The sequence below is a fragment of the Neophocaena asiaeorientalis genome, unplaced genomic scaffold, assembly GCF_003031525.2.
Source record: "Neophocaena asiaeorientalis asiaeorientalis breed wild unplaced genomic scaffold, Neophocaena_asiaeorientalis_V1.1 scaffold268, whole genome shotgun sequence".
NCBI lineage: Eukaryota > Metazoa > Chordata > Mammalia > Artiodactyla > Phocoenidae > Neophocaena > Neophocaena asiaeorientalis.
The window spans coordinates 2,356,428-2,381,538 of NW_020173979.1; the positions used below are offsets into that span (position 1 = coordinate 2,356,428).

Below are 25,111 nucleotides of genomic sequence, written 5' to 3' on the forward strand. Positions count from 1 at the left end.
TTTTCCTCTTTTTGGCAACGCTAAGGCCTGTTTTAGATCCAAGAGAAATTATTACCGGATTCACAGAGGGTGTGGGCGGTTGAAAACTTATTGATTTTGTCCAAATATGGAGGGTTTTCTTTCCTCCCCTTTTCATGACACCTGACCCACAAATCTGTCAGCCCTAGGAACCCCCATACCCAAAAATAAGTGATAAATCTTCACCGCCTTGATTTGCAGAGGAAATGCTGAATTTTTCTCTTCCTCCAGAACTCCCTTACAACACACACACACACACACACTAAAAACAGAGATCCCGGATGCAGCCTCAATGTCCCCCATTAAACGGTAATATTTCAGGCGTCGGCTCACACTAATCTTTCAAACTGTCATCGCGAGCCGTCCGGCCAGCCCATTCACTTAACAGCGCTCCCAGGACCCTCGCTCCGAGCTCTTTTCAGCGAGACGTTTAATTGAATCGGATGTGGCTCGTTTGCCAGACGTCACCGCCTCGGCGATAGGCATCCTCTCCCATTCCCCAAAAACATTCTTGAAAGGCGAGGCGGGCCCCCAAGCTAGGTTAGTTGAAGGCAATTACTGTAACATTGGCCAAAAGCCGTGGCGAGGTAGAGCCGAAGAGAGGCCACTGATCTGCAGATCCGTCGAGGGAGAACTCGGGTTGGGAGGTTGGGAAGTGGGCGGGTGCGGAGGGTTCCTGGGGCTTGCGAACTCCCCACATTTGAAAAAAGGAATCTCTACGCAGACCAAGCCAACAGTCCCAGAACCGGCCGTGATCCCCGGCTCGAAGACTTAAAGCGAGATTCCGCCGCGGTGGTGGGGCCCTGGTAGCGACGGCTGGCGCCTGGAAGCCGGGTCGGAGTGCTCCGAGCCTCCGCGACCGCCGCGCGGGGCTCCGCTCTCCTTCGCCCTAGCCCGGAGGCCACAGGTCCCGGGAGTGTGGATTTGATGAGGCGTTGGCAAAGTTCCAACATTAGGCCTACGCTTGACTTCACTGGCGCCCTTCCCGGTGGCCCTAACCGACGGTTCACCGTCAGGCTTGAGCACCCTAAGATTCACGTTCTGGACCTGCTTCATGCATTTCCTGGGCGCCTTGAGGGCGCATTCTGGAATCTAAGGCCCTGAGCCCTGTCCTTAGGTTGCCTTTGGTCCTGTGTGCCTTTCTTCTGGTTCAAACGCTTCTTCCCTGGTCCCCAACTCGCCCTCCGCAAGGAGCCGAGCCCTACAAGTCTCCATTCTCAGAAGGTCGGCGCGCTCCACCCGGACTTCCCCGCAGAAGCTAGGGTGGTGGGAAGTCGACGTTTTTCCCCTGACAAGCCTCGACATCGCTAGAGATAGGATAAGGCGGAGACCATAACCTGGGGCCATTCTGTCTGCCCAAATCCTCCCTGAAATTGTACACAAAATAGAGCGCCTCTCTGCAGTTTTCTGGGGGTGAGGGGAAGGCCCCCCAAGCTTTCATCAGATCTCCCAAGGGACCCAGAAGGATGAGGTGGGCTAGCGCAGGATCTGACCGGGTAGCTTGCTCCCAGGAAACACTTACTTGTTTCTCTGACAGAAGATCCCTACTTTACTGACCCTGGGCTAAAAATTAACACCCTGGCCCCCACCCCCCATGCGCCTGGCCCGGCCGCCGCCGCGGCGCCCCACTCGGAGCCGGCCCAGAGAAATCTTGGCCACGTTGAGTTCAGAGGAGCCCCGCCTGCCTGAGACCTAAACCTGAGCTGGGACCTGAGTCCCTTGTGCTGACAAAGGCCTAGGGGACTCGCTGCTAGGCAGGGAGGGCAGGGGAAAGAGGGAGGTCAGAATGACGGGCCCTCAAGAATAGGAGAAAAGGCCACTGGGAGCTAGGATGCCCTAGAAGACAGCTCTCTTCTGGGAAGCTGAGTTTCTTTGCCGGGATTCTGGATTTGTTTCATTATTAAGGGGAGGGTCATCTCTCAGGGAAGAGACTGGCAGTGACTGGTGCCCCCTGGAGTTGTGTTTGTACACTTACACTACTGTAGGCAGTCCCCCTCCGTCCTACAACCACCCACCTTGCTTTTCAGCTTGACTCACCCAGGAGCCCCCAGAGCCTGGCCTCCTGGCAAAGGGAGTACTACACAGAATCCCAAAATTGTCCAGAATGGCCCCCTCCTGCCATCGCCCCAGAGCAAACCCTTTCCCCAATGCTTCTCTTCTTATTCAGATTCTTCCAAGTCGGACACACCATACCGTTAGTAATAAAGAAAGCCTTTCCAACTTCTGGAAATAACTCAGTCCCCCCAGCCCTCACCCAATCCCAGATCCTTCCCTATTCTGTTTCAGGTGCTGAGGAACATTTCTTCAAATCCCAGATCCACCCAACCCGGCCTAAAGGGCGGATTCGGAGAATAATCGGGTCCTTTCCTGTGCTGGTAGGATTTTCAGGCTAATGTTTTGGACAAATCTCAGGCTGCAGGAGCGAAAGGAGTCTTCCGAACGCGTTGCGGGCCCTTTAAAAAGCAGAGCGGGATTTTTTTTTTTTTTTTTGAGCCGTATGACTATATTAGGTGACCCGAAAGTGCTCATCGCTCCTGTCAACGAGGCCCCCGGCCCAATGGCAGGCTGAGCCCCCCTCCTCCGGCCTGGTCCCGCCTCTCCTGCCCCTTGCGCCCCGCACTACCTGCCGCCCGGCCACATCCCGAGCTGGAAGGCGGGTGCGCGGGCGCGCGGCGGGCACCATGCAGGGAGGCTGCCGGGGGCCGTGGGCAGCTCTGCTCTCTGCCGCCCACCTGGCGCTGTGAGACGCGCGCTGCCACCATGTTCCCCAGCCCCGCGCTCACGCCCACGCCGTTCTCGGTCAAAGACATCCTGAATCTGGAGCAGCAGCAGCGCAGCCTGGCCGCCGGGGAGCTCTCCGCGCGCCTGGAGGCCACCCTGGCGCCCGCCTCCTGCATGCTGGCCGCCTTCAAGCCCGAGGCCTACGCGGGGCCGGAGGCCGCAGCGCCCGGCCTCCCCGAGCTGCGCGCCGAGCTGGGCCCCGCGCCCTCGCCCGCCAAGTGCTTGCCTGCCTTCTCAGCCGCCCCCGCCTTCTATCCGCGTGCCTATGGCGACCCCGACCCTGCCAAGGACCCTCGAGCCGATAAGAAAGGTGAGGAAGAAACACAGGCTCCTTCTCCCCTCTGGGGTTGCTTTCGTCCCCAAACCTCGCGGCCAAGAAACTCTGGCTTGGGTAGAGGAGAGGCGAGTGCCTGGGCGGATGGTCGAGCAAAGGGGGCTCCGAATGTGAGAAGCGAGGTTGTCGCCAGGGTCTCCCCCCACCCCCGCCCCACGCTTCCAGTCGGAGGTTTAGAGGAAATGCTGGATCGTGACGATCAGAAACAAGAGACCGGAGAGAAATATATATATACTTTCTTGCGGCCTAACAAAGCCCCAGGCGGCGGCAGCCCTGCTCCTGGATTTGTTATGAAGTTGAAGTTGAGCGATCCGTTTGTGGTAGACAGAACAGAGGGAGAGAGAGAGAGTCTGAATATCGGTTTTTTTTTTTTAATCTCTTGAGGGTCTTTTTGAGGATCTGATGAAAACCACTAAACAGAAATCAAAATGCTGCACGCCAGACATACTTTTGCACACAATTGGAGCAGGTCCAGGACCTTCTATAGCCCACCCGTTACCCGGGGTGGCTGGGGCCTTTCCTCCTTTGTGCCCTGAGAGTGGAATGTTTGAGAACAAGGATCTTGAATTTAAAATGGGATACTCCGGACTCTCAAGAATCTGACTTAGCAGCTTTATTTTTCCATAACAATTTTCCCACGCGGCCAGGGCCGAGAGGTTCTCTCCTGGAAAAAGTTAGAAAATGCCGCGCGACGAAAGGCGTGGGGCAATGGAGGAGATGACTTGGGGAAGTCGGCCGGATCGCCGCGCGCATCCCGAGGTCCAGGGGGAGGCTTGCCCGCCGGTGGAAAGGGCGCGTCGGGGAGACGGTGGCCCAACGCGGGGTCCGCAAGAACCTGGGGAGGCCAGGGGCACTGGCTGAAGGGCCGCCGAGAGCCCAGAGGGGCTTTCTGTGATCCTACAAAAGTTTGTCTAGTTGCAGAGGGGAGGCCTCAGGAACAGCTGCCGGAGGGCACGGCAGCTTGAATTGGTCACTACCGATTCAAATTCAATTGGAATCCAGGGCCGCCTGCCCACGCGCTGCTTTTTGGGCGCTGCAAAATCTCCGCAGCAGTTGCACGGGAGCCTTTGATAGATCACCAAACCAACACCTCTTGGCCTTCTGTTTCTTCGGTTCCCGTAATTTTGAGATAGTGCCACCGACCCTGGTGTGAGGCCTAGGTCTCCTTCATTTAACCTCTCAAACCAAAGTAGTCCTAATCTAATTCACCCCAGCGCATCACTTGGCTTTATTTTCTTTGCAACCTGAAGTCGTTAAGTCACTGTCCATCTCTTTCACCAGAATGTGAACCAACCCGAGGGCAGGGACCTGTCTTGTTTTGTCCTCCTGTGCCTAGAGCCGTGCCCGGCACATAGTAGGCAGTCAACAAATGTTGACTGTCGAGCGGAAACCGAGCAGTCGCAGCTCCCAGCGCAGCCGGCAGAGTGACCCGTAGTCAAGCTGGGGGCTCCAGGCAGGATGGGGTGGCACCCACTGGGGCTCATCAGCCGGCGGGAGCTCGGGGGGTCGGGTCGCTGTGACCCAGCGTCTCTCTGCCACTCTGTTCCCCCTCAGAGCTGTGCGCGCTGCAGAAGGCGGTGGAGCTGGAGAAGCCTGAGGCGGACAGCGCCGAGCGACCCCGGGCGCGACGGCGGAGGAAGCCGCGCGTGCTCTTCTCGCAGGCGCAGGTCTACGAGCTGGAGCGGCGCTTCAAGCAGCAGAGGTACCTGTCGGCTCCGGAGCGCGACCAGCTGGCCAGCGTGCTGAAGCTGACGTCTACGCAGGTCAAGATCTGGTTCCAGAACCGGCGCTACAAGTGCAAGCGGCAACGGCAGGACCAGACTCTGGAGCTGGTGGGGCTGCCCCCGCCACCGCCGCCGCCAGCGCGCAGGATCGCGGTGCCAGTGTTGGTGCGCGATGGCAAGCCTTGCCTCGGGGACTCGGCGCCCTACGCGCCAGCCTATGGCGTGGGCCTCAACGCCTACGGCTATAACGCCTACCCCGCCTACCCGGGTTACGGTGGCGCGGCCTGCAGCCCTGGCTACAGCTGCACCGCTGCTTACCCCGCCGGGCCGCCACCGGCGCAGTCGGCTACGGCGGCCGCCAACAACAACTTCGTGAACTTCGGCGTCGGGGACTTGAACGCCGTGCAGAGCCCCGGGATTCCGCAGGGCAACTCAGGAGTGTCCACGCTGCACGGTATCCGAGCCTGGTAGGAAAGGGACCGGTGTGGGATGCCCCCGACCGATCCCACCTCTAAAGAAGGGCACTGACTCTCGAGGAGAGGGAGGGCTCCCGACACGATCCTGCGTCCCTCGGATGTCACATTCACTCCCACGGAGGCCCCGGAGCTTTACCTGCCCTGTGCGCCTTTGTCCCCACGCGAGGGAGAGTTTGTGGTCGGGCTTACGGAGCTGGCGGTGAGTGATCCCGCAGCCTGGTGCCTTAGCCGTCGCCCCGGGAGTGCCCTCCGAGAGCCCACGGGCATCCCCAGTCTGCCGAACACCGGCCAGCTGGGACTGGGAGCCCGGGCGCGGCAGGCCTAACATCCGGCCGCCTTTCCTCGAACCTGGGCCGGGCGCCCGGGCCCTTGCTGCCTTGCCGCTGCCCCCACCCCTGGTATTTATGTTTTTACCTGTTTCTGTAAGAAATGAGAATCTCCTTCCCATTAAAGAGAGTGCGCTGATCCTCCTGTGTGCTTCATTCAGCTTGCGGCGCTTCAGAAACTGAATTTTGGAGGGCAGAGGCCAGCCGGCCTTGAGTTGTAGGGATGGGTATTCACTGAGCAAATTGACAATAATGATGAATAAAGACTCACCTGTGCTGGGTCCCATGTCAGGTGCTTTCTGGGACTGCTCATGTAACCTTCAATAATCCGACAAAGGGAGGTCCTATTTTAAAGTTTAGCAGACTGAGGCCTGGAGAGGTTTAATGACTTGCCTGTGAGCAAACAGCCAGCACTGGTAGAAATGAGGTTTGCCTCTGGGTCTCACTTCAGAGACTGAGGACACTGGCCCAGAGGTCTCAACCTCACCTCCTTAACCCTACTATGTACCAGGCACTGTTCCGGGTACTGGGCATTACATGGAGGGCAAAGGCACCTAGGCCCTATGCGATTGGAAAGCACCAGAACTCATCCCGCTTAGAAGAATGCTGCAGCCCATTTTATAGATGGAAAAGCCCAGAACCAAAACCTTTGTCAAGCTCCTCAGAACTCCCCAGCCCAACGCCGTGGCCCGGTCTCACCAGTTTCTTGGCTGGGCAGAGTGCAGAGCCTGGACCACAAAGAGGCCTCTGGCGGACCGTGCTCACCTCCTTCTGTGGCTAGGCCCCCATGAATTCACGTAGTCAGGGAACCCTTCTCCCCCATTTGGCCGCCTCTCAGCATTTAACGAATTTTGCACTAGTCCTCACCAACGAATGCTGTTGTATAGATTTTACAGATGAGAAAACTGAGGCTCAGGGAAATCCAGCTAAAAACCTGCTCACTGTGGGAGTTTCTTGCTGCCTTCCCCTGTTTTTTCATCAATAAAATAAAAATAACAAAAATACTCAGGTCCCGCCAGTCCTCAGGGGCTCGGACCTGACTTCCAAGCTCCTCTACCTCCAGCTCATCTACCGCTAGCCTCCAAAGTCAAGAGGAGCTAATTCAATTCTTTAAAAGGGAGGAAAAAGGGAGGGAGTCAGGGACTTTGTGTTCCTGTGGAATGTGGGTTTTTCTGAATTTTGCCTGGAAAGTACAGGCCTGGCTGCCTGGTCCCAGAGCTCTTGGTGGAAGACAAAACATTGCTCCCGGCATATCCTGATTCAGTGCGCCTCTTAGGCTGGGGAAGAGTCCCCAAGCCGGGCCTGGGGCCACCCTTCTGTCGAGCCAGGGACCAGGCAGCTCTGCCAGTGCCTGTACCGTCCTCTATTCCTCAGGCTCACCCCACCGCCTTTGGGGATAGGGGAAGACGCCAGGAGATTCTAAGTGCTAAGAGCTGAGCTGGACGCAGCTTGCGATTCAGGGATGCTGGGGTGTATGCACTCGACCATTGCAGGGTTATGGGCTGTGCTCTGTAAGGAACTGGGAAAGGCTGCCTCAGAGCTTGGCTCGGGGCCCTCGGACTTGAATCTCTCTGCTGTAGAGTCCAAGCCGAGGACTGCGGGGAGGGGAAGTGTTCAGCTCGGCACTTGCACACCACCTCCTGAGCCCACGACCCTACTCCGAGATGCACACCGCGGTCCCATCTCATGGAAGGGCACCCGGAGGCAGTGCCAGACCACCAGACCAGCTCTTAATTCAGACAGCCCTTTCCTACCAGGCAGCCCCAGCAGGCGGCCTAACTCACACAACCGGGGAATCCTTCGACCCGGAGCTCATCCACATTCTCACCCTTAATTAGTGTCCAGCCGGCCCCCACCCCGGGGTCCTGCATGTCCGTGGGCCTTTCTCATCTTACACTCGTCTACGGTAACATTAGAGAGAAAAAAAATTTTTTTTCACAACGTTATACTGCTACGGTTTTTCTATGATGCCTCTGTCTCCCTCTTTATCATCCTTCAGGGACCAGCTGAGTGACCCCAAGGTCTCTCACAAACGGATAACAATGGCTGGCTGGCTTTGGGCTCACTGAAAGCCAGGACTCCGGGCTAAATGCTTACCGGGGTTCTCTAATCTAATCCATCTTAATTTGCAAGCCAGGAAGCTGAGGACCAAAGGTTAAGGTAATGGTCAAGGTCATACATTTCCTAAGCGCGGAACTGGGAAACCCACCGGGCAGATACTGAAGGGCGGGGATGGGCGTGGGCGTGTTTAAGAACCGAGAGCCCGTTCACGTCGCTCTTCAAGATGCAGCGGGACGCTGCTCCCTGCCCCGAGCGAGCCTACGTTCTCACCAGTGGGGTGAGGATCTCAGCCTCGGTATCCAGGCTCATTATGGAGTAAACTGTAGTGCGCAGAGCCCTGGGAAGCGGCACACGGCTCTCGCCAGACGAGGGTGTTGGGTCCGGGAGCCAGGGGGATGAGGGTCTAAGGGTCATTACTATCTTAAACTAATGACGCCCGCCTTCCCATAGCGACCCCTTCGCAAATCAAATCGGCAGTATTTGTTTTGTTTTCCAAGTATTCTATAAACGAAGCGTGCAGAGTGAGAATATTCAACCAGGACAGAAAAGTGAGAAATGCTGGGGACCTCCGAGGTGGCAAAGCCCGCGGAGATCAGCGCGGTACAGGCGGACTCTGCATGCCCGGAGTGCCAGGGGCGCACCTAGGGAAATAGTTATACTCAATAATTTTTTTAAAAAAATCAGCCACCCGCCGCCGTTAAAAATTAATGAGATGATAAACCGTGACATTAAAAAGAAAGAAGCTGGCTCCGCAGGCTGAGGTGGAGTGCTTCCCTCAAGCCCAGCGCCGCCCTGCACCAGCCGGCGGGCGAGAGCCCAGGCTGAGGGTCCCCAGCACAGAGGCTGGGCCACCACGCCTCTCCCCTTTCCGCCGAGCTCTTGCCCAGAAGTCCTCTTGCTTCCTAGCGTTATTCCCAGCGAACAGACACAGGTTTGGCCAAATCATAATAGCTCCCGTTTTATTTTGTATAGATTCCCCATTAAATCGATGTCATGTGGCGTATTTCAATACCTGTATTTAAACGAATGCTCAGAGCACGCAGGGTTGCCTGGAACTTTACGACTTGACAGCGGCCGGGAACCCTGGCTGCTCCTTGGCAGGCACGCCCTTCGTGGGCCTGCCCCTCGCTTCCTCTGGGAGGTATTCCCGGCTCAGGCCGCGGGCGCTCCACTGCAGGAGCCAACAGCCCGGCAGCTCCGGGTCTTGATGACCTCCCTGCTAGACTGGGCTCCTGGAAAAAGGGGCCAGTGGCTTAGATTTCATTTATAACTCATGGAGCTTTCTGCGGTACGAGCACTGTCCTAGCTCTTCACAATAAACGCGGGACTCCCCTGGTGGCGCAGTGGTTAAGACTCTGTTTGTCAATGCAGGGGACACGGGTTGGATCCCTGGTGCAGGAAAATCCCACATGCCGCAGAGCAAGTAAGCCTCTGGGCCACAACTACTGAAGTCCACGCACCTACAGCCCCTGCTCTGCAATAAGAAAAGCCACCGCAATGAGAGCGCACCGCAACAAATAGTAGCCCCCGCTCGTCGCAACTAGAGCAAGCCCACGAGTGGCAACAAAGACCCAAAAAGTACAATAAACCCATCTAATCCTATTTTACACCTCTGAGTTCTGCTGAGGAAATAGATGAAGAATGAATCTTAGGCCCAAAGAGAAGGAGTAGCTTGCCCAAGGTCACACAGCTCATTAATGCCAGAGCTTGGTTTCAAACCCAGGCAGTCTGATTCCGGAGCCCAAGAGCAAGGTAACATCTCATGCCCAGTTCAAAGAGGAGGCACAGAAATGTCTGTCAGCAATCCCATTACTGGGCATATACCCTGAGAAAACCATAATTCAAAAAGAGTCATGTACCAAAATGTTCATTGCAGCTCTATCTACAATAGCCAAGACAGGGAAGCTACAGATGTCCATCAACAGACGAATGGATAAAGAAGATGTGGCACATATATACAACGGAATATTACTCAGCCATAAATTGAGTTTTTTGTAAATTGAGTTATTTGTGGCGAGGTGGATGGACCTAGAGTCTGTCATACAGAGTGAAGTAAGTCAGAAAGAGAAAAACAAATACTGTATGCTAACACATATATATGGAATCTATAAATAAATAAATAGAAAATGGTTTTGATGAACTTAGGGGCAGGACAGCAACGAAGATGCAGAAGTAGAGAATGGACTTGAGGACATGGGGAGGAGGAAGGGTAAGCTGGGACGAAGTGAGAGAGAGGCATGGACACATATACACTACCAAATGTAAAATAGATAGCTAGTGGGAAGCAGCTGCATAGCACAGGGAGGTCAGCTCGTGCTTTGTGACCACCTCGAGGGATGGGATAGGGAGGGTGGGAGGGAGGGAGACGCAGGAGTGAGGAGATACAGGGATGTATGTATACGTATAGCTGATTCACTTTGTTATAAAGCAGAAACTAACACACCACTGTAAAGCAATTATACTCCGATAAAGATGTTTAAAAAATGTCTGTCAATTGATTAAAGGGTACAGTAATAATATTAGCTAACAGTTCTTCAAAGATTTCTAGGTGCTAGACATATCAAGCATATGAGGTAAGCACGATTATTTCTCACTGAGGGCAGAAGAGGAGACTGAGGCATGTAGAAGTGGCCCACCCCAGATCAGGGCAGCTGGGATTCCAGGGGGCCCATCTGTCCCCCTTGCACCACTCTGCTGCTTCTCAGGAGAGCTTACTGCAGAGGCAGGTAGGAAGTGAGCAGGCCTGGTAGGCCAGTCACCCAGAGCCACCACCCACCCTGACCCAACCCACAGCTGCCGAAGATAACAGTGGGAATGATTGCCTAATATCTTTTCTTGCTTCCTCTGTGCCAGGCACAAGGCTAAGGGCTGAACCTGCAAATCTCATTCTGTCACTTCCCAAGGAGGAAACTGAAACCCAGAGGAGTTAAGGACATTGACTACCAAAAGTCACTCTGGTAGTGTGGCCCGGGGAATCCTAGATGGGAATCTAGATGGCTTCACTAGAAGCCCTGGCTCCTTTTTTAAAAAAAATATTTATTTATTTATTATTTCTTTTTGGTTGCATTGGGTCTTGTGCTGAGCGTGGGCTTTCTCTAGTTGTGGCAAGCGGGGGCTACTCTTCGTTGTGGTGCATAGGCTTCTCATTGCGGTGGCTTCCCTTGCTGTGGAGCATGGGCTCTAGGAGCATGGGTTTCAGTTGTTGTGGCACATGGACTCAGTAGTTGCGGCTCGCGGGCTCTAGAGCGCAGGCTCAGAAGTTGTGGTGCACGGGCTTAGTTGCTCCGCGGCATGTGGGATCTTCCCAGACCAGGGCTCGAACCTGTGTTCCCTGAATTGGCAGGTGGGTTCTTAACCACTGCGCCACCAGGGAAGCCCAAGCCCTGGCTCTTTGAACCACTCTCAGCAGTTCCCAAACTTGCCTGAAGACATAAACTGCTGGAGGCTGGGACAAACCCAACCCCCTGCCTGCCCCAGCTCCCTTGAATTGGCCTCCCTGGGGACATCACCTAAAAAACCCGCATTCGTAAACAGGTGATCCTTGTCATGCGGCAAGTTGGAGAACTGCATCTTCCCCAGAGGTCCCAGTTCCTTCAGGCTCCTCTCCTGATGGCCTGGGAGAAACTGGAGTCAGATTTCCCCTCTCCAGGCCCTGCTTGTCCATCTCAGCATCTCTGTGTGTTTGCTGGGATCCAGTGGTTACAGCACCAACCAAGCAGCCTGGGGACCCTGGGAGGGCAGAGGGGGGCAGAGGGAGGGAAAGAGGACGGCGGGGAGGTTAGGAGAGGTACTCTGGGACACACTTGTCTTGGCCCAGACCACAAAACCACCCCTGTGGCTTATGCAGCCTAGTACCTGCCAGCACTGCATAGGAGAGAAGATGAATTTGGGGGGACTCTTCAGAGACAGTCTATCTGTTCTTCCCAGATCCTAAGCTCCCCCGTGGAGCCCCACAGGAAGGTGAGTAGGGGCGAACCAACCTCCACAGGGGTTTACAGGGTGCCAAGCTTTCCATCTGGCCCTCTGTCCACAGGAGGCTTAAAAGGTTTTTGTTACTTACCCTGTTCCACGCTTAAGAAGCAGCCAAGCTGAATTCTAAAACCAAACCCTCTTCTTTCCAGCACACCCCAACTAACCCTACCCCACCCAAACTCCAGCCTACAGAAATCTCACTTGCTGCTCTGTCTCACATTAACTCTGCCACTCACCCCAAAGAAGTTTCCTTTGTCCTCAGCTTCTTAGGAGGGGTTTGTCACACGATCCTGGCACATTCCTGCCTCAGGGCCTTTGCACTGGCTGTTCCCTTTTCTTGCAATGACCTCCCCCAGATATCTGCCTGGCTGATGCTTCATCTGTTTCAAGTCTTTACTCAAATGTCACCTTATCACGAGGTTCCTATTTAAAATTGCACCCCCCGTGGAGAAAAGGGATCCCTCCTACACCGTTGGTGGGAATGGAAATTGGTGCAGCCACTATGGAGAACAGTACACAGGTTCCTCAGAAAACTAAAAATAAAGTTGCCATGTGATCCTACAATCCCACTCCTGGGCATATATCCAGAAAAGACAAAAACTCTAAGTCGAAAAGATACATGCACCCCAATGTTTGTAGCAGCACTATTTACAATAGCCAAGACTTGGAAGCAACCTAAATATATATATATATATATAATGGAATATTATTCAGCCATAAAAAAGAATGAAATAATGCCATTTGCAGCAACATGGATGGGTCTAGAGATTATCATACGAAGTGAGGTAAGTCAGACAGAGAAAGACAAATACCATATGATATCACTTATATGTGGAATCTAAAAGAATGATACAAATAAACTTATTTACAAAACAGAAATAGACTCACAGACACAGAAAACAAACTTATGGTCACCAAAAGGGATAGCTGGGGGGCAGGAAGGGAGAAATAAATTAGGCATTGGGGATTAACATATACACACTACTATATATAAAATAGATAAACAACAAGGACCTACTGTATAGCACAGGGAACTATATTCAAGACCTTGTAATAAACTAGTGGAAATGAATCTGAAAGAGAATGGATATATGTATATGTATAACAACCACTTTGCTGTACGCCTGAAACTAACACAACATTGTAAATCAAATATATGTCAATTAAAAAAAAGAATTAAAACAACTGTAGATACAACTATATTTATTGACTATAAGATGAATTTATTTTCCTAATTTTTCATTTCATTTTCTTCAAGACAAAGTCCCAAACTAATTTTTCCTTTTTTTTTTTATATGTTTTGTTTTCCCATTTTGCACTCTATTTTAAATACCCTTTTTTTCTGGCATGAGTTTTCTTTAGAAAATGATCATCCCCTGTTTTGTCTTAGGACAGAACTTTCTCTTATAGTCTTGTATTTGAAGTTCCTCCTTTCTATCTGGTGAACTCCTACTCATCCATCAAGATCCATGTCATATGCCCCCCCGCTTTCTGAGTGCATCCCCCACTGTTAGAGAATTAACTTTATAACTTGGTAGTCACTGTTGTATCTGATTCATCTCTATGCCCACAGTGCTTAACAAAGAACATGCTACATAGTAGGTGCTCTCATCTGACAAATGAATGACTGAATGAGTGAATGAATAAAGCCTGCAGGTGGGAAGCAGTACACCCCACAGATGCATCATCTCCTGTACTTCTTTTCTGTAACAGTCATGGCATTTGTAAGTCCTGTTGTAATTCTCTCTCCACTGGTAAACCGTGGGCTCCGTGTGGGAAAGACCGTGTTTGTGTGCTCACCCTGCACAGAGGCTGATCATAGCAGGCATGTAATAAATGTGCACTGCCTGAATGAACAGATTTATTTATTTTGATTTTCAAGATAAAGAAATGCACTTCTGGAAACAGAATTTTAAAATATGCCTGTTTGCAATTACTCACCACCTTCTCAAACCCCCCTCCTCTGCTCCTCCCTGGCAGCTGTGAAATTCATTCAATACATACTTATTAAATAATGTGCAAGGCACTGGGGAACCCACCAGAGAGTAAGATCTCTGCCATCATGAGTTTCAGTTCTGGTGGGGGACAGACAATAAACAGATAAATACATACATAAGACCATTTGAGATTGTTATCAGTACTGAGAAGAAAATTCAGCTGGGTGATATGACAGAGGGGGCTGGGGAGGGTAGCTGAGGGGGAGGGGGAGGAGGTGTTTTAGACTTTGTGGTCTGGCAAAGCCACACACTGAAGGCAATGTTTAAGTTTTGAATGTTTAGATGCAGCAGCCATGGGAAGATCTGGTGAAGAGAGTTCAAGGCAGAGGGAGCAGCTTGTGCAAAGGCCCTGAGGTAGGAATGACCTTCGCATGTTCAAGAAACAACAAGTGTGGTCAGAGCTTAGTGAGCACTTGGGAGGTTAAGTGGGCGGGTGGAGGAATATGATGTGGGGTCGGAGAGGTCAGCTTCATAGGCATGGGACAGATTAATTTATCGGTTATAAGTCTCCACGCCCCTGTATAGTATTTCCACCCATACCCAAACTTCTCTGACGCTTGACTTTGGACTTGCCCATGGGAGTTGCTTTGATGAATAGATGTTAGCAGATATGACACAGGCAGAGGCTTGACATGTGCTTTGCTCTCTTGTGTTTCTGCCATCACCATGGGAAGAAACTGCTCTGCCAGCCCACTGGTCCAAGGAGGACGAGAGACACCTGGACGTGACCTATGGGCCAAGCCCCCAACTTCTGCCAAACTCCAGCCAACCCAAAGATGCGTGAACAAGAAAAGCTGATGTTTTCAAGCTACTGCATTGGTGGGCAGGGTTGTTTCACAGCATTATTGTGGATGCAGTTAACTAATAGAAGGCCATTGCAGGAGGTGGGAATGTAGTTCAAGGGTAATGAGAAGCCAGCTGGGGATGCTTCCTTCCACGGCCCGTAGATGGCGGCAGGTGGGCAGCCATGAGGGCAGTTCACTCACTCTATTTGTCCTCCTGTGGGACACAGAACGTGACTGCATTTCCCCACTACCTTAAAGTTAGCGTGGCCATGTGACTTGTGAGCAGAAGCAATATTAACGTGTCACTTCCAGATGAAAAGCTTTAGGAGCCAGAATATTGTTCCGTCTGTCATTCTTCCTCTGTCAGGGCAACCAGTAAATCTCATCTAATTCCCCAGACTTCGCTACACTTCCACTGCTCCCAGCTTGGTCCAGGCTACCATATGTCTCGCCTGGGTGACCACAGTGGCCCCCAGCTGGTCTCCTCCTTTTCATTCTTGTTCCCTGTGTTAAACAGAATAATGGCCCCCAACGATGCCCGCGTCCTAATCCCCAGAACCTGTGAATGTGCAAAAACAAAAACAAAAAACAACAAAACAACGACAACAAAAAGCAAAAACCCTTGCAGATGTGATTAAGTTAAAGGTCTTGAGATGGGGAGGGTATCCTGGATTCTCTGGATGGGCCCCATGTAATCACGAGGGTCCTTATAAGAGGCCAGACAGCGAGAGTCAGAAGAGATGTGACGATAGTAGCAGAGGTTGCAGCGATGCAGCCAGGAGCCAACGAATGCAGGCAACCTCTAGAAACTAGAAAAAGTAAGGAACAGATTCTCCCTGGAGTTCCCAGAAGGAATGCACCTCTGCCAACACCTCGATTTTAGGACATCCGACTCCGTTACTGTGGGATAATAAATTCGTACTGTTTTAAGCCCCTAAGTTTATGGTAATAGAAAACAAATGTACTTCCCTACAGTCTGTTCTTCCCTCGGCAGCCAGAGTGATCTATCAAAGACCAGAAATCGGATGCTGTCACTTCCTGCACAAGGCCCTCGAGCAGTCCGTCCCCCTTGCTTGTAAGGGATTCTGAACTCCTTGCCTGGGCAACTGGCCTTGCCCACCGCTCCAGTCCTGACACTCACTCCTGGTCACCGGCTCCTGCCACGTTGGCTTTTCCTCACCTCCTTCCTACAGATCTCTTCCTTCTGCCCATGATATTCCTCGCTTCACTTGTAGCCTGTATCTCCTCCTCTTCCCACAGGACTCGGCCTGAATGGTCAGTCAACTATATTTTTTTTTTTTTTTTTTTTTTTTTTTTGCGGTACGCGGGCCTCTCACTGCTGTGGCCTCTCCCGTTGCGGAGCACAGGCTCCGGACACGCAGGCTCACCGGCCATGGCTCACGGGCCCAGCCGCTCCGCGGCATGTGGGATCTTCCCGGACCGGGGCACGAACCCGCGTCCCCTGCATCGGCAGGCGGACTCCCAACCACTGCGCCACCAGGGAAGCCCTATTTTAATTTTTTTAAAAGGTGTAATCCTGCGATAAACCATAACGGAAAAGAATATAAAAAAGAATATGTATGTATGTGTATAATAGGTACATACATACATCTATAACTGAATCACTTTGTTGCACAGCAGAAAGTAACCCAACATTGTAAATCAACTATACTTCAATTAAAAAAAAATTTTTTTAAGGGTAAAGCTCAGGGAGTTTCATCTTGTTAGAACTGAAACCAAGCCCCTCCTTAAAAGTGTTTACAGACAGGGAGAGAGCCACCCAGCCTCACTTGAGAATGATGGCTTTCAAACCTGACAGCGTTTTCCCTCAAGGAAATGCACTGTTTGGTCCTGCAGGAATCATATTCGAAGCCAGAGAACCTGGTTTAAGCACTGCCTTTCGAAGAAGCTAATCACGCCCCTGACTCCCGCCAACCATACGGCTGGGCCGTCTTCCCCTGGTGGGATAAGGGGCCTGCCCCTCACAGCTGTCCAAGCTGGGGGCTGACATGAAGATGCCGGAATTCGTCCTCTCTGCTCTTTCATCCACAGCCTCTGGGGCCTGTGGTCCGGAGTCAAGTGCGGGGTGGGCGGCAGAGGCTGCAGCAGGTGAGGCCTTGCCAGCAATTAGCTCCCATGCCCAGACACTTACTCCTTTTTATGTTCCTAATCTTTTTACTAGAAACACTCTGGATTTTGTTCTGAGCTGTCCTGGGAGCATCACCCTCTTCAGAGGGCACTGGGAAGTCAGATGTTTTCAACACCAAGATCCCCTTGGAGAATGGCCCCCACTCTGAATTAATAAGTTCCAGAAACACCACCACTAGAGAGAATGGGTGGCATTAACAGAGGACGCCTAAACAACAGGTTAAGAGAGAATTGTTGCAACAAGAGAAAAAAATAGGTAAATTGGACTTCATCCAAATTAAAAACATTTGTGCATCAAAGGGCACCATCAAGGACTTCCCTGGTGGCGCAGTGGTTAAGAATCCGCCTGCCAATAGCAGGGGACATGGGTTTGAGCCCTAGTCCGGGAAGATCCCACATGCCGCGGAGCAGCAAAGCCCCTGCACCACAACTACTGAAGCCCGCGCACCTAGAGCCCGTACTCCGCAACAAGAGAAGCCACCACAATGTAAAGGCTGAGCACCGCAACGAAGCCTCCGCTCGCCGCAACTAGAGAAAGCCAGTGCACAGCAACGAAGACCCAACGCAACCAAAAATAAAAGAATAAATAAATTTTTTTTAAAAGGCGCCATCAACAATGTAAAAAGGCAGCCCACAGAACGGGAGAATGTATTTGCAAATCATATGTTGAATAAGGAATCGATGCACAGAATATACAAAGAACTCCTACAACTCAACAACATAAAAGAAACAACTGGATTTTTAAATGGGCGAAGGACTTGAATAGACTCTTCTCCAAAGAAGATATACAAGTAAGCCAATAAGTACATGAAAAGATGCTCAATATCATTAATCATTAGCAAAATGCAAATCAAAACCACACACACATTAGGATGCCTACCATCTAAAAAACAAAACAACAGAAAATAAGGGTTGATGAGGATGCAGAGAAACTGGAACACTTGTACGCTGCTGGTGGGGATGTAAAATGATGCAGGCTTTGTGGAAAACTGTATGGCAATCCCTCAAAAAAATGAATCATAGAGAAACCTTATGATCAGCAATTCCACATCTGGATACACATCCAAAAGAAGAGAAAGTAGGAACTCAAAGAGATATCTGTGCAATGTTCATAGCACTGTTATTCACATTAGCCAAAAGGTAGAAACAACCCAAATGTCCATTGATAGATGGATGAATAAATGAAATGTGGAATATACACACAATGAAATATTATTCAGCCTTAAAAAGGAAGGAAATTCTGACATATACTAGAACATGAATGAACTTTGAAGACTTCATGCTAAGTCAAATAAGCCAATCACAAAAGGACAAATATTGTCTGATTCCACTCATATGAGGCACCCTAGAGTAGTCAAATTAATGGAGACAGAAAATAGAATGATGGTTTCCAGCGACTGGGGGTAGTAGTCATTGGGGAGTTGGTATTTGATGGATACAGAGTTTTAGTTGGAGAAGATGAAAAAGTTCTGGAGAAAGATGGTGTTGATGGTAGCATAACAATATGGATGTACTTAATGCCTCTGAACTGTCCACTTTAAAAATGGTTAAAATGGTAAAGTTTATGTTATGTATATCTTACCACAATAAAACAAAAAGAAAGAATTGTCCTCCCAACAAATGAACTACAGGATCACCCTTGACATTGTCCTCCTCCTCAGCCCCAGCAGTGAACACATTAAGGGTTACAAAGTTCTGTGTTTACATCCTTGATGTCTGTAGTAGAGTGATTGTAAAATAGCCCCAATTATCCACCTCTCCCCACATCCATGTCCCTTACAATGTGACTTTGCTGCTCCTCCCATCAAGCAGTAGAGTCTATTTCTTTATCCCTAGAATCTGGGCTGGCTTTGCGGCTTGTTTAGAATCTCGTGGAAGTGGCAGTGCGCCAGTTTTGACCTTGTCCTCAGGAGATCTGCTTGCCCTGTCGGAATCCTGTCACTGTCATTAGAGAGAGCCAGAGGTAGCCAGCTGGAGGATGAGAGACTCTGTGAAGAGAGCCCATTTATCCAGCTGAGGCCATCCCAAACCATCCCACAGCCAGTGGGGCCCCAAACATGTGAGCGAGGCTAGCCAAGATTGGCAGAGCTCATCTAGATGACATGTAGCTGGCTGCATATGCATGAGTAGGCCCTACCCAGACCAGAAAAACTGCCCAGTTGACCAGTAAACTCAAGAGCATAATACATGTTTATTGTTCACAGCCATTCTTGGGGTTGGGGAGGGATAGTTGTTATGCAGCAACAGCTAACTGATACATACAGTAGAGACCTCAGAGATATTGTGGGTTTAGTTCTAGACTATTGCAATAAAACGAATATGGCAATGAAGTGAGTCATTGGAGTGTTTTGGTTTCCCCATGCATTAAAAAAAAGAAAAGAAAAAAGGTTCTGAAGCACCTAGGAGCAGGAGAGGAATAAAGATGCAGACATAGAGAATGGACTTGAGGACATGGGGAGGGGGAAGGGTAAGCCGGGGCAAAGTGAGAGAGTGGCATGGACATATATACACTACCAAAGGTAAAATAGATAGCTAGTGGGAAGCAGCTGCGTAACACAGGGAGGTCAGCTCGGTGCTTTGTGACCACCTAGAGGGGTGGGATAGGGAGGGTGGGAGGGAGACGCAAGAGGGAAGAGATATGGGGATATATGTATAGCTGATTCACTTTGTTATAAAGCAGAAACTAACACACCATCGTAAAGCAATTATACTCCAATAAAGATGTTAAGAAAAGTTGTATTTATTCTATACTGTAGTCTATTAAGTGTGCAATAGCATTATGTCTAAAGGAAACTACATACCTTAATTCAAAAATACTTTATTGCTAGAAAATGCTAACCATCCTCTGACAATGCAGGGCTGCCACAAGTGTTCAATTTGTGAAAAAACACAATATCTGCAAAGCACAATAAAGCACATGCAAGAAAAAAAGGAGTGCCTGTACATTTTTCATCCATTCCCTCTGTCTTTTTTGCTGCCAATAACCTCCTTTGGACTTTGATTAACTTATAAATTTTTTGTTATTAATTTCTGCTTCTTACGTGCTTTAAAGGTTTTTTTTCTTCTCCTTGAATTGGAAGCATGTAATATTAATTCTTAGCATGTTAACTGTATGACTCAAATCCTCTATATTTTTTGTCTACTTTATTAGACAACCCCCCAAGAAAGTTTTGTCAAAGTCTTTCACGAAAATTGTGATTTTTGCCAAATTCTTGTATTTTTGAGAGTTCTTGTGTTGTATATTTAATGGCTTGTTCTTTGGCATACAAAGATTCATAAATGTTACATACTCATATATCCTCGCTTTCTATGTGCCACACAATATTCTAATATATTGTTTAATTAATGTCCTAATTTACAAATGAAGGTGCACAGAGAGGTTAAGTAACTGACCGTGGTCACACAGGAGAGAAGTAGCAAAGCTGGAATTTGAACCCAAGCAGTTCTGGCTCCAGAGCCTACCACTTAACAACTACACTCTACTGCTCCTCATTGTGATGGGTAGAATTTTTCAACATGAATGAATTTGTACCATTTACTCTTCATTGCCTGAATCTACTTTGTCTGATATTGATGTTGTTTTTCCTTGCATTTCCCTCAGGTTTTGGCCTGGTTCCTCAGAAAGCAGAGCTGAGGTCAAAGCTTACTACTTTGCAATGCAATAGGAGACCAGCTGGAGTGGGGCAAAGGAGGTGAGGTCAGGAAGGAGGGTGAGGTCATGGGAAGGTGGTTTCCAAGCTGGTCACCATCTGGTAACCAGCACAGTTGATCAATGGACTTCGTGGGATTGTCTTCCAGAGGTTGTAAGCACAACTGCATCTCCGGACACCACACGGGGAAGAAGGGAAGAGAATGATTTGCCAGCTCTGGTCTCTCATTGGTGGAGGGTTTGCTCCATAGAGTATCAGCTCCCTGCTTTTCCAGCTTTGCCTGTATGGGGACCAAGCGGTCCTCGAGCATCTTACACCTCAGCAGCAACAGAGAAATCCCAGGACCCGAGGTGAGAGGCACACGGCGTGGGCATGAGGCCGCTCTGTCGGGTTGTGCCCACAGGAATTTGGGTGGAGCTCACAGGGGTGTGACTGGGGTGACCTGAAGACAGGTGAGGCGTACAAGAAGTCTGATACACCTTGCCAGCCATCTCTGTTTTCAACTTTCCACGTCATCTGATTTTAGGTCTGTCATACTGTTTATTATTTATAAGGGGCTGATCTAAAATAAACAGAATGACCTAAATGTTTTTTAACCTAATCTGAATCTCTGTTTTTCTTTAGAGAATCTAACTTATTTAAATTGTTTTCCTGTCTTTTAATATTCTGATCAGTCTCTCTGGTGATCTGGAAGTTACACATTATATCCACACTTTGCTAAGTAGGTACATTGTATCAAATTCACAAACGTGACACACGAACTTATTTTTCTCTATTAATGCCCAGAATGAAACAGATTTATTGATTCTAATCTGTGGAGGGTAAGAAATTGAGTGTACTCTTATGTAGTCCTTTCTTCTCATTATTCAAGAATTACATTTGACATTTGCACTTAACACCGAGATTACATTATCAACAAGTATTTAGACTTAATTTCAATTTTACTGCTGACTGCAATCTGCTTTACACCATATTCTCCTAGTTTTTGTGTCCTTTATTTTATGTACTCATTAAATGACAGAATTAAAAATGGAATATCTCGTGTAATTTTGTTTCAGGAAGAGTATGTAGATGGTATACTTAAATTGGTTTTTAATTATAAAAGCTCTGCAGCTTGTGAAACGTCAAACAGAATATCAATATACAACTCAGATAGAGAGGATGCTTTCTGAGTTCCTGCATGTCTGAAAGTGACTTTATGTTGCCCTTGAATTTGAAAAATTGCTTGACTGAATATGGGATTCTTGGGCTATAATATTTTCCTTTCAATGTTCTGTAAACATTGCTCACTATTTTCTAAGGAAGCAGTCTGACACTGACCCTAGTTTTCCCTCCTTTCTGAGAACCACATTTTTTCAATGGCTAATGGGCAGGATCCTTTAAATTTAAAAACTTCACCAGGGTATATTCAGACACTGATTTTTTTTTTCATACTTTTTGACCTTTGATAAGTGAAGTATTTTTCAGGTGAGAATTAGCATTCTGTTATCTCATTGATTCCTGCTTCTGTTCCAACTTTTCTTCTATGCTTGCTTCTCCTTCCAGTGCACATAAACTGGTGGATGATGGGTCTCTGGGGGTCTTCACCATGTTTCCTGTGCTCTCTCCCATTCATGTCCTTCCTTCAATCCTTTTCTCTGTGTTTTGGGAGCACTTCTCTTTAATTCCTCAATTTGATATTTTGCAGGATCCAAATTCCTGTCACTTCCTCCATGACATTTTAAATTTCTGATCATCATAATTTTCACCCCCAGGAATATTTTCCTGATTCTCAGATTCCTTTTCATGACTGCTTAGTTTTGCTTTCCAGAGGCTGTATCCTCTCAAATCTGACTAAGAAGATAAATGAGAGTTTGTTTCCCCTGCTCCCCACACCCATTTCCTTCTTTCTAGTAATTATGTTTGAAGGGAGATAGTTGCTTTAATTTATTAATTGTTTCTTTTTGGTCATGTTGCACAGCTTGCAGGATCTTAGTTCCCCAACCGGGGATTGAACCAGGCCACATCAGTGAAAGTGCTGAAGTGCTGAATCCTAACCACTGGACTGCCAGCCCAGGAGATATTTGCTTTAATTCCTCCAGGTAGGCCCTTTCTTTTGATCTATTCACTTCTTTCCATATCCAGGTAATTTTGCTGTTTGCTCATTCCTACAGGAATGATGGTTTTAATAACTGCAGTGGAGTGGTGATGGTGCTGGTGATGATGAGGGTGGTGGTGGTGGTAGTGGTGGTGATGGTGGTGGTGGTGATGGTGGTGGTGGTGGTGGTGATGGTGGTGGTGGTGATCGTGGTCGTGGTGGTGATGGTAAGTTTTGTCAATCTTTATTGGTTATCTGCAGAGCAGCCTTACCTTGAGCTTATAGGAAATGTTCCCGAGGACTGTGGTCACCTGGTCTCTCTCCAGCTGGGCTTGGCCAGCATGGGGGTTATTCCCATCCCTAAAAGCTGCCCAGCCAGCCCAGCCCAGCAGTGCCCATCCTCTTATCGCCTCAGAGCCCAGCCCTGGGTGGGAGGACCAGCCACATCCTATGGCCACAGGCAAGCAGAGCATATAACTGACCAGTCCTGAAACAAGAAGTCCTGTGGGACATACAAGGATTTTTCTGGGGAAGCACGGGGGGTGGGGGAAGGGCAGGGAGGTCTTTTTCTGGAAGGGGCCATGGGATGATAGAAAAAGCACTGTTTTCAGCTCCCACTGACCTATGTTATTATCCCAGCTTAGCCATCATGAAACCTTGGGCAGATTGCTCCACCTCGCTGAGCCTTGATTCTCTTGACTGTAGTACGGGACTAATAATGCAGGTTCTCAAAAAATGTTACTTTCCTTCCCCACTGCCCATGAGTCTCTGTCTGGGCCTAAGGCAGTTTCAGTCTGAGATTCTAAAGCTGAGATTCCCCACAGACAATCCCAGGCCAGTAGAATTGGAGGTGAGGTATAGTGTGGTTAGAACACAGGCTTTGGCCACAGACAGCCCTGAGCACTGCTTACCGGTTGCATGACCTTGGCCAAGACACTTCACCCCTGCTGCACCTTGGGTTCTTATGCATCGTTGGGATAATGCTGTCCTACCTCATGGAGATGCTGTGAGTGGACACTGGGACACAGAAGAACTCACTGAATGGTGGTTGTTAAAGGATTTGGGAATCCTTGAAGTGGATTTTTATAACGTGGTTTGAACGGAAAGACACAGTGTTTGCTGTGTCTGCTCACCGGCCAGGAACCAGCTGGTCTGACTGTTTCTTGCAAGAGGGATTGCCAAGGACACACATCCACTCTGCTGTCACACTGTCCCTGGTCACCTTGGCCCCATTCAGAGTAGGCACGATAGGCCTGGAAAGGGGCGAGTTAACAACCTTTGCTTGGTCATATCTGACCATCACACAGTTAGAAAGGAAGGGGCTGGGGGCACTGCTTTCATGTTGTTCTATATTTACCCCCCATTGGCCTGTCTGTGGGACCGGGCGTGTGCTAATCCCTGCCCAGCGCCTCCCTGGCTCCCAGGGGCACTGCTATCATTGGACACAGACACCTTATCTCCTGGAAGGCTCAGGCGGCAATTTGCTTTCAGGTTGAAACCTCCTCAAATCAATATCGGATGCTTTCTATGTGACAGCCTGTGGCTGCGGTCACCTCCCTGGTCCTCTCTACTTTGGTCTCTGCCCCTCCAGAGTGGTTCAGAGGAGCTTTTGGGGCTTCCCTGGTGGCGCAGTGGTTGAGAGTCCGCCTGCCGATGCAGGGGACACGGGTTCGTGCCCCGGTCTGGGAAGATCCCACATGCCACGGAGTGGCTGGGCCCGTGAGCCATGGCCGCTGAGCCTGCGCGTCCGGAGCCTGTGCTCCGCAACAGGAAAGGCCACAGCAGTGAGAGGCCCGCGTACCGCAAAAAAAAAAAAAAAAAAAGGAGCTTTTGGAAACCTTTAACCCCTCCAACGAGTCATCGTTCATTCATTCATTCATTCATTCATCCATGTACTCAATCAATGTTTATTGAGACATTGTGTTGGGGGCTGGGGATATAAGCGCTAATAAGAGGTATATAAGGACACTGCCCCTCCTGGAGCTTACAGTGAATAAAATAATGACAGGGTAGTGAGTGCTCCTCTATGAAGAGACAGCAGAAAAATATTAAAAGGGGGATCGCCTTTGGATGAAGTGGTAAGCTCACAATGTAGCTGATGCATTGGGGTCCCCCAGAGGCCCCTCCGGGGGAGTAGTGTGGGTGCTCCACTAATAACTTGGTGAATCCCCCCAGTCTTGGTTCTCCACCCCGCTTCCTGCTGGCTCAGAAGTTCTTTTTTAAAGTTATTCTTTATTGAAGTATAGTTGATTTACAATGTTGTGTTAATTTCTGCTGTACAGCAAAGTGACTCGTTAACACATACACACATTCTTTTTCATATTCTTTTCCATTATGGCTTATCACAGGATGTTGACTATAGTTCCCTGTGCTATACAGTAGGACCTTGTTGTTTATCCATTCTACATATAATAGTTTGCATCTGCCAACCCCAAACTCCCAATCCTTCCTCCCCTACCCCCCTCCTCTTTGGCAACCACAAGTCTGATCTCTATGTCTGTGAGTCTGTTTCTGTTTTGTAGATAGGTTCGTTTGTGCCATATTTTAGATTCCACACGTAAGTGATATCATATGGTATTTTTCTTTCTCTTTCTAACTTACTTCACTTACTATGATCATCTCTAGTTGCATCCATGTTGCTGCAAATGGCATTATTTCGTTCTTCTTTATGGCTGAGTAATATTCCATTGTATATATGTACCACATCTTTATCCGTTCATCTGCTGATGGACATTTAGTTGGTTTCCATAACTTGGCTATTG

General features: G+C 49.4%; 1 protein-coding gene across 1 annotated transcript; it reads left to right on the top strand.

Moving 5' to 3' along the window:
- Positions 1–2,644: 2,644 nt before the first annotated feature.
- Positions 2,645–5,798, top strand: NKX2-5 (NK2 homeobox 5). Its single transcript, XM_024753428.1, has 2 exons — positions 2,645–3,109; positions 4,688–5,798. Exons 1-2 carry the CDS (start codon positions 2,779–2,781, stop codon positions 5,326–5,328), a joined length of 972 nt encoding a protein of 323 aa, XP_024609196.1. The 5' UTR covers positions 2,645–2,778; the 3' UTR covers positions 5,329–5,798.
- Positions 5,799–25,111: the final 19,313 nt, after the last annotated feature.